Here is a 9924-nt window from a genome sequence, read left to right as displayed (position 1 = left end):
TTTCCATTTATCTGACAGGACATTAATAAGATGAGATAAGATGAGATGAGATGAGATGACATAAGATAAAACTTTATTGATCCCACAGATAGAAAAGCAAGATAAAATGTCAAAGTACAGACATCTACAGAAATATAGAGAGAAATGGAAGGAAAAGACAGAGAAACAGACAAGTCATAAAACAAAAAAAGGAAAAACAAATATGAATATCAAGCTGGAAGAAATCAGATGCACCCTCAACAGCTCCATCAAGAGATTTTACAAGACCCAGGACCCATTAATCAAGTATGTGAATAATCTATACCTGTCCTGGAACTATGATCTTACTCTCTATAGACGGTCTGTCCTATATGTACTTAAACACATCATGATACAAGTTTTTTATTCCTTTATTTGTTAGTTTGTTTGTTTGTATAACATCTTTGAGCCATCGGCTGTGTGATGGAGGGGTCACATCCTTCCATTAAATAGAAGCTAACAGGGAGGAAAAGGCAATGACCTTCTGTGAGTGAGCAGGGATATTGAAATGATCTAGAACTGAGAATGTACCAAAAATACCAAGTGTAGGAGAAGGCACAATGTTACAGCCATAAGCTTTGGAGATAGTGTCAAAAAAGGTCAACAAGAAAGGGGTGAGTTTTAGGCCAGACCACAACATGTGAATGAATGAATGACTTAATTTCCAGCAAAACAAAAAATAAAAACAAAACAACAGATGCGCTTGAAAAGGAGCAGGAAGAAATGTACACTTATATAATCTTACCCCCTTCTCAGTATTCATATCTCATTTAAAAAAGGATATTGTCAACAACCATCCCAAACGTATTTACAACCATTATAGATAAATAAACAACAATCTTAGATATTAAATATACAAACCCCATCTCAACCAAGCCCAGATTAATAAATAAACCAACTCATCAGCATCACCCCTCTTGGTCTGCATACCTCCCTAAAAATACTGTGTCGGTACATCTTTTTAAAGTGCTCTATAGTTGTGCTTCCCTTTAACTCTGTCACATAGCCTATGTTTGGGAATATTGTTACATGTTTTGCTTTAAAGTACGGAAGCGTATTGCATTCACTTGACAAATTAAAAAAGCCCTGTTTTTCTGAGTAATTTATTTATTTTTCTGTTTTTTGGTGTAATTTTTTCCCTGTTTTTCTGAGTAATATTTTCTGTTTTTCTGAGTAATTTTCCCGTTTTTCGTGGTAATTTTTTTCTGTTTGACAAAGTGCTCTGATAGCTTGGTGTGGGACAGATGTTGTGTACATGATGCATTCACACACACCACATGTACTCGCATGCACGCACATACACACACACACACACACACACACACACACACAAACACACACATGCACACACCTTCATCATCATAATTATTTTATTTTATTTTTTATTTTTTATTATTTTATTATTTTATTTATTATTATTATTATTATTATTATTATTATTATTATTTACTTATCTTTTTTATGTTTTATTTATTTATTTACTTTTCCCCTCTCAATGTATTTTTTTCTTTCTCAATGGATGTGTTTTCCTTTGTATTTAAATGCTATAAAAACTTAAATTATAAAAAAAAGAGGTATGACTATCAAGTACTCAAATTCAGATTATTATATGTCTTATATTTATTATAATAATTTGATTGTTGAATTTTGCTTCTATTTTTGTGTCAAACTATTTTCTATTAATTGTTGTTACTCTGCATCTCTCTACTGACACAGCATCACAAATGTTTTGTCACTATTGGCTTTTTGATTGTCTTGTAATATCTGACATTCTGGAAAATCTGTTTTACTTTGTTTTAGTTTATTAAAAAGTATGTCAATAAAAAAGCAAAAGCAAAAAGAAAAAAAGGCATGCCCTGAGAAAATAGACTATGTTAACAAAATTTGGATTTAACCCATTTTGTATTCACCAACATTCTTTGATTTGTTACTGTAATTTAATCACATATTTTTTCTCAGTATCTGTAACTGATTATAATTACATTCATTTTGTAATTTAACTACGTGTAACTAGTTACTCCGCAACACCAGCAGATGGCAATTTAATTAAAGTATTAGTCTGGATTCTTTAAAATGCCGTGCTGAGGGATAAAGCTCTCCCTGAAGTCAATACGCAGGGCACAGTGCACCCTGGTCGCTGCGCTCCTTTGCTGACGTCATTTCTCTGCGACAGGCCTCAGCGCACAGTCACAGCAGCTCTGCAGGCACAAACTGGAAATGGGTGAGTCGCTGCTGAGGGCCATGGTATCAAAGTCTTTGAACAGTAACTTACGGACTTGAATAACGCCGTTAAAGACCCTCGGCACGTGTCTCCTGCAGAGTTACAGTCCTTGCAAGAGTGCGTCTTTGACCGAGTGGCGTTGTTGGCTCTAAAGCTAACAGGCTAATGTTAGCTAGCGGAGGCCCAGCAAAGAGTTGACTACATTGTTTTTGTCAGCGACGCCACTTAAACAGCTAATGAGGCGGATGAATTTGGTGCCACTTCACTCAAATATATCTCAGCAACAAAACTCGCACAAGTAATCCAGTTAGTTTTGACAATTTTTAGTAGCGCCCTGAACGTTAGCATACCCCGTTAACACTAGCTAACTGAATTAAAGCTAGCTGACTACATTAAAATTATGACTTCCAGGAGGACAGGCTATGCTGGTAGCATGGATTCCTCCCCTTCAAATAGTGGCAACAGCTCAGTCCACAGTGGAAACCGTAAACAAAGTATTATCAACATCCCGGAGAGGACCGGGGTCGAGTCCTGCTACGATCGGAAAGCAGACAAGGGTACATACGGAGCCTCGCAGGGCAGCATGACCGTAACGTCGCTGAAATCTCGCCTCGCCCCGACCATTCAGACTGCCATGTCCGCTGCTGTTGACACTCTCCTGGGCGAAGTGGTGCTTGTGCTCAATGAGACTCAGCAGGAGTTGCTACACAAGGAACAAGAGAATGAAAGACTCAAAGTGCGCCTGGAGGTGTCAGAGAGGGAGCTGAAGACACTGCAGGAGTGTCTGTGTAGTGCTCAGAAGCTCATAGACCAGCTGCAGATCTCATACACAGGCCCACAGTCCATCAGTCAGTCTGTTTTCGCCCCATCGCTGTCTTCCATGGCTTCAATGACTTCAGGCTTGGACCGGGACCACCAGAACGCCAGGAATGTGAATGGAGCCGGTGTGGACTTGGGTCTCGGTGGCTCTGTGGATGATTCGCTGCATGGGTTTGAGCCGAGGGATGACTACAAAATGTGCCAGCTTTCAATCCAGCCAGATGGCTCTGTGACTAACCACGCTCTGGACTCCTTTGCTTCCAACACATCTCACATGTGCTCAGACTCCAGCAGACCAGGTAAATATACAATATGTACAATGAGTGTTAAACTTTGTATTCAGGGTTCCCTTTAACTTTGAGTCGGAGCAGATTAATCAGTAACTTTCTTCAAATGGATATATGGATCCATGTTTGTTTGCTCCTATGTTAACCATTTCTGTTTGTCTTCAGACGAGAGGCAGTCTCAGGGACCAGGGGGACCTTCCAGGTTTGAGATTAAAGAGGAGCAGGGACCAACCTCAGGCTCCGGTCAGCCCACCAGGAAGGATCCTGGGTTGCGTAACGACAACAGAGTCGGGGACAGTGACCTTGGCTATGTTCAAGTTGGAGGGGAAGGAGGTTCCCAGCGCTCCTTTACTCAGCCCCTGCGTCACCAAAGACCTGTGCGAGAATGCAACGATGCCTTGCAGCAGGGCGGACTTGATGGACAGAAACAGTTGGCTCGGACTTCTGCAGCTGGGAGAGTAGACAGTGTTTCACCAGGCAGGGCAGAGGACTCTGCAGGACCTTCAGCCTCTGACACAGCAGGGGAGCCCTCTGGTGATCGGCCCCACCACTGCCTGGAGTGCGGAAAGACCTTCCGTCTGATCTCCAGCTTGAAGAAGCACATCCGCATCCACACCGGAGAGAAGCCCTACCCGTGTGGAGTCTGCGGCCGTCGCTTCCGCGAGTCAGGTGCGCTTAAAACCCACCTGCGCATACACACAGGCGAGAAACCATACTCTTGTTCAGAGTGTGGAAACTGCTTCCGCCACTTGGACGGTTTGCGCAAACACAGGCGCACACACACCGGAGAGAAACCATACGTGTGTGCCATCTGTGGAAAGCGCCTGAGCCGCCTGCAGCACCTCAAACACCATCAGCTCATCCACACCGGAGAGAGACCATGCTGCTGCCCCTTCTGCAACCGCAGCTTCAAGGAGCCCGCGGCGCTGCGGAAACACATCCGCACGCATCGGGAGGAAGGCGGTCACATGGGGATCGGAGCCAGTGATGACACGGACCCAGATGCCATGGATGATATTAACAACCTCCATCCAGCAGCTCCGTCCCCTCAGATGAGGTTTGGGGAGTGGGGAGCTGAGGAGGACGACAGCTCGGTTGTGGACTGTGTGTAGGGGATGATTAAAGGAGTAACTGTCAGTTGTTATCATGACACCTACTCCAGCTGCAACACATGGGATGAGGTGTTTGTGTAGTTTGTAAACATGATGGATAGGTCATCTCTGTTCCATGCTGGTGAAATGAATGAGGCTACTTATAACCCTAGCCTTGGAGTGTCTGGCATTTTCATGTTTTACATTCTGAGATGTAAAAATAACATTTTAAATATCCACTGTACATTCTTCAACAGCAAGTTGGTTTTTGTTTTTTTGTCTGGACATTCATCAAGCAACAGCAGCAGTAGCGCACAGGTTGTTCTTGGCACAGGAAGTTGCTGGTTTGCTACCTTCCCGGCAGCAATTTGGGAAATTTATGGCAGAAGTGGAAAAGAGCTGTTTCCTCACTTTAAAAATATAAGTGCCTTGAACACTCACTCACTCATCAGCTGAGTCACTACTGCTGCTGCTGCTGTTCAAGACACTTCCCACCTGGATTATAATCAAGACAAACTTTATGTTACGTTACTGATCACAAGCTTTTTGTAGTTTCACACATTAGTGAGATTTTCTGTTGCATTATTTTCAGTTACTTATTAGGCGTGCTTTTGCCAAAACACTGCGCTGCTCAAGTAGATAGAAATGGATCCAGAGAGCTGTTTCATGCTTCATGTGGGGACAGACCATGTGCATGATGTAGCAGGGCATTACTGACTCATCCAAATATCACAGTATATTTTTTTTTCAAGGCTTTGATCTTGTGCTTTTACACATTTATTAACTTAAATAAAATGTCAGTTAGTCAGGTTAGTGTGCGGATGTCATGCCCAAGAGCGCAGCATGGTCATCTTTATTTCACTCAGCTGCAACAGCTGATTAAACTGTGTCAAAAAGTTTTAGCTTTTTCACTCAAATGCATCATTTTAAAGATAATTTTTCAGCTTTCTTGCCTTTATTTGATAGGATAGTTTAAGATAGAGAGAAGGGACGACTCGCTGTGGTAAGGATTCAGCCTTTTGTACATGGTGTACTCACTTTATTAGGTGAGATACAGGTTGCCCCTTTTAATGCGTCTTTCAAGAGCCGGAAGAAAAACGTCTAAATAATAGCAAATTTAACCAAAACCCAAAATAATATCTGTCTCCTGTCATAATAATTGATGTTATACTGACTCCCAGCTCTACCTCAGTACTCATCCTCGCTGCTGTGCTGTATGTAGTTATTGCAGCACTTTTATCTTGTCTGATTCAAGATTTTAAAGATTATTTTTGTTGAAGTGGAAAGAGGGAGAGAAAGAGGGGATGACGTGCAGCAAAGGGCTGTGGGCTGGCATTGAACCCAAGGCCACTGCAGCAAGGACATAGCCTTTGGGAGGCCTGCTCCGCCCCCTGAGCTATTGGGCACTCATGATTCAAGTTTTTGCTGGTGCATAATTGGGCAGTCACAAACTAAAAGTGTTTATCTGTTCACTTATAGTCCTCTGGTTCCTTCACCTTATTGATTAAGTTGAGAAAATTAGTTGAAACTGTTGCTACAAGTGGATCCAGTCACATCAGATAATCTTGTACTTACTGGGGACCAAAGCACATTTGTGAAATTTATTGTCATACCACAGATGTCATCAATGTTTTCTGTAGTTTATGACTACAAGAATACCATTCCTACCGCAGTCATCAGATTTCTGAGGGTAGCGTGGCTGTGCAGTCTACCCTGAGGAGGCCATTTCTAAGATAAAACGCTAAGATATCATTTTAAGTACATCTGCACTTGTGTGTGTGCGTCTTCATGAAGCATGAACCAGTTTCACACTTCAATCAGCAGCGACCCGATCTGAAGCCCGACTCCACTCTTGTCTTATCTCTTCCTGTCTCTCTGCGGAGCCCTCATCAGTTACACAATCACAATGTTTTCAGTGAAGCGGAAGTTATCTGTGGCAAGAATATCTGAAGATATCCAAACATGCATTTATGTGTTTAGTTACTTGATGAGGGCACAGTCAGTCGGCATCAGCATGCAGCCAGATCAACAGCTTCAGCACTACTTTAATGTTACACAAGTCTTGATTATCATCTCTCTCTCATGTGAACCATATCTTAGCATTCCGTTTTTTTTTGTTTAAGCTGCTACTGTTGGTCTAGAAAGCCTTTCTTTTTCTGGACTTGTATTATTGTAACCAGCCAGTCACTAGCAAATCCTAGCGGACAGATTTTGGTGCTTGCATGTGCATATCTGCTCCTCTGCTGGCGTTGACGCTGTACATAAGAATGTAGTTTTAGGCGTTTTATCTGGATTAATGAGGGTTTAACATTTGTGGAAAAGTTCATGTCACTTTTTAAAGAAAAAAAAAAAAAACGTAGTGTGCTTTGAAAACAGTATGCTAACATACAATGTAATTATATATACTCTTATTAAAACTCTCCCTGATGTTCTTCCTGACGTGACACTGCTTCAGAGTTGACAGCAGAGCATTAATCTTCTCAGCCTCTCGAGCTATTCTGTAGGTCTCTGGTGTCATTTACCATGTATACTGCTATAACGATCTCCATGTAACTATTCTATGTACATTTACAAGTGTGAGTCATTTTAAAAGGCACTCAAGATGTTAAATATCTGTTACTGTATACCCAGAATATGATTTGCCAAGGTAGACTTGACCCCAGATAATCATATTTATTGTTTTTTGTATGACATACAGACAGGGGCTTTGCATGTAACTGAAATGGCATTTCTTCCTAAAAAAAAGTCAGTGTTAAATGTGAAATGAATAACTTTTTTATGCATCTGTGTCCAACATATATCCCACACATCACATTCATCCTGTTACCTGCTGTAAATGTTACTATATTAAAGGGCCTTCTTTATATTTCTTGTGGCTTTTATTCCCTTTATGAAAGGAAGAGGTTTCTTTTAAGATCATAATCGCAGTGAAACTATTAAGTGGATCGACAAGAGGGCAATTAGCTCAAAGCTAAAGCCTCGAGTGCGTCCTAATTTTAGATCATCCCATCAGTTTATCACTTATTACTTTCATTTCAGTTTGTTTCATTGTATCATGACAGGAAAACCGCATTAACCCTGGAGGAGAGTTTTCGCACCGACTGAAACGTTGCCAAACAGTTTGTGTCGGTGCTGTTGACACGCCCAAACACAGGTCTCAAATAACACCTTACTCCTCTCCCGACGCTGAGTAATGACAGCTGTGTTCATACTCACAAACTGCTATTTGAGGTGGCCTTTGGTATGATTACAGAAGCTTAGCAGGGTGGATGTTAACCAAAAAAAGTGAACATGTAGCATTTCATCCTTTTTTTTAACTTCGGTGTTTTGCTTTAGTTGCTGATAAAATAATCTTATTTTCCTTTGATTCTTAAAAAAGTACATATATTGCAGATTTTATGGTTTTATCTGAATTCATAGTGTTGAAGATCACTTTCCAATGTCTTGCACAGCCCAGAATAAATGACCTCTATTATATCACTCTAAGAAAGGTCAGATTCATTAGGGATGGTTTCACATATAGTTCTTTTTAAACAAACCCAACTCAGTCTTCTTAAAGTGTACCAAAAAGTGGACTGATAGAAAAGGGACTCAGTTCTTTTTGTGTGTCAGGGTGTTTTCACACTTTCCAGCCCTCTAAGCGGACTCAGAGCTGTGACTCAGCATTTTTTGCACATATGTGAACACTCAGACCCCTCTGAAGCAAACTGGTTCGCTTCAAGTCCACAGTGTGCCTCACTTAACCTGTGCTCTGTGAACACAAAGTACTCCATGTTCGCTTTGCTCTTTGACATTGTATTTAGCCCTCTAGATCACATGCTGTTGACCTGGGACGCTTGAAAAAACGGACAAAACCGTGTTAGCCTGTAACGCTTGTAAGGACACAGGACGAGGAGTAGTTTGGTTCATGGAAGATACTGCACGTCTCCAGATGTGGAATATAGAATACATCAAATGGCAACAGAAACACTAAGGTTTTCCTCCAATTTTAAGTTCATCTGAAAGCGTGGAGCTTCATAACCGCACTGCAGTGCCATGTCACATTAAAAAAAAAAAAAAGACTTCATTATATATTATAAACAGGCTATAGTGTAATCAGAAAGAGAACTGAGTCCTCTTTGAAATGAACTGACAATGTGAACACAAAAACAAAAGTCCCTTTTTCTGTTGATCCACTTTTTGGTGCACTTTAAGAGGACTGAGTTCGGTTTGTTTTAAAAGGGACGAAGTGTGAAAACACCCTTAAAGTGCACCAAAAAGTGGACCAACAGAAAAGGGACTTTTGTTTTTGTGTTCACGTTGTCAGTTCATTTCGAGGACTCAGTTCTCTTTCTGGTCCACTTCAGCTCTGATGGGGGCTCAGTCCTCTTTCTGTTCACACTATATATATAATATATACAGTACAGGCCAAAAGTTTGGACACACCTTCTCATTCAATGCGTTTTCTTTATTTTCATGACTATTTACATTGTAGATTCTCACTGAAGGCATCAAAACTATGAATGAACACGTGGAGTTATGTACTTAACAAAAAAAGGTGAAATAACTGAAAACATGTTTTATATTCTAGTTTCTTCAAAATAGCCACCCTTTGCTCTGATTACTGCTTTGCACACTCTTGGCATTCTCTCCATGAGCTTCAAGAGGTAGTCACCTGAAATGGTTTCCACTTCACAGGTGTGCCTTATCAGGGTTAATTAGTGGAATTTCTTGCTTTATCAATGGGGTTGGGACCATCAGTTGTGTTGTGCAGAAGTCAGGTTAATACACAGCTGACGGCCCTATTGGACAACTGTTAAAATTCATATTATGGCAAGAACCAATCAGCTAACTAAAGAAAAACGAGTGGCCATCATTACTTTAAGAAATGAAGGTCAGTCAGTCCGGAAAATTGCAAAAACTTTAAATGTGTCCCCAAGTGGAGTCGCAAAAACCATCAAGCGCTACAACGAAACTGGCACACATGGGGACCGACCCAGGAAAGGAAGACCAAGAGTCACCTCTGCTTCTGAGGATAAGTTCATCCGAGTCACCAGCCTCAGAAATCGCAAGTTAACAGCAGCTCAGATCAGAGACCAGATGAATGCCACACAGAGTTCTAGCAGCAGACCCATCTCTAGAACAACTGTTAAGAGGAGACTGCGCCAATCAGGCCTTCATGGTCAAATAGCTGCTAGGAAACCACTGCTAAGGAGAGGCAACAAGCAGAAGAGATTTGTTTGGGCCAAGAAACACAAGGAATGGACATTAGACCAGTGGAAATCTGTGCTTTGGTCTGATGAGTCCAAATTTGAGATCTTTGGTTCCAACCGCTGTGTCTTTGTGAGACGCAGAAAAGGTGAACGGATGGATTCCACATGCCTGGTTCCCACTGTGAAGCATGGAGGAGGAGGTGTGATGGTGTGGGGGTGTTTTGCTGGTGACAGTGTTGGGGATTTATTCAAAATTGAAGGCACACTGAACCAGCATGGCTACCACAGCATCCTGC

General features: G+C 41.4%; 1 protein-coding gene across 1 annotated transcript; it reads left to right on the top strand.

Annotated features, from left to right (window-relative positions):
• The first annotated feature begins 2167 nt into the window (after positions 1–2167).
• LOC117272238 (uncharacterized) lies at positions 2168–6786 on the top strand. Its single transcript, XM_033651051.2, has 2 exons — positions 2168–3357; positions 3511–6786. Exons 1-2 carry the CDS (start codon positions 2640–2642, stop codon positions 4455–4457), a joined length of 1665 nt encoding a protein of 554 aa, XP_033506942.1. The 5' UTR covers positions 2168–2639; the 3' UTR covers positions 4458–6786.
• The last annotated feature ends 3138 nt before the right edge of the window (positions 6787–9924 follow it).

This window comes from Epinephelus lanceolatus, chromosome 11 (assembly GCF_041903045.1).
Source record: "Epinephelus lanceolatus isolate andai-2023 chromosome 11, ASM4190304v1, whole genome shotgun sequence".
Lineage (NCBI taxonomy): Eukaryota > Metazoa > Chordata > Actinopteri > Perciformes > Serranidae > Epinephelus > Epinephelus lanceolatus.
The sequence above is the reverse complement of the archived record's forward strand: the minus strand, read 5'-3'. Positions and strand labels throughout refer to the sequence as shown.

What these genes read in the sequence shown, in the direction of transcription:
- LOC117272238 (XM_033651051.2), top strand. Translation starts at nt 2,640, where the DNA reads ATGACTTCCAGGAGGACAGGCTATGCTGGTAGCATGGATTCCTCCCCT. An exon ending in CTCAGACTCCAGCAGACCAG is followed by an intron (nt 3,358 to 3,510) that starts GTAAATATACAA and finishes GTTTGTCTTCAG; the next exon opens with ACGAGAGGCAGTCTCAGGGA.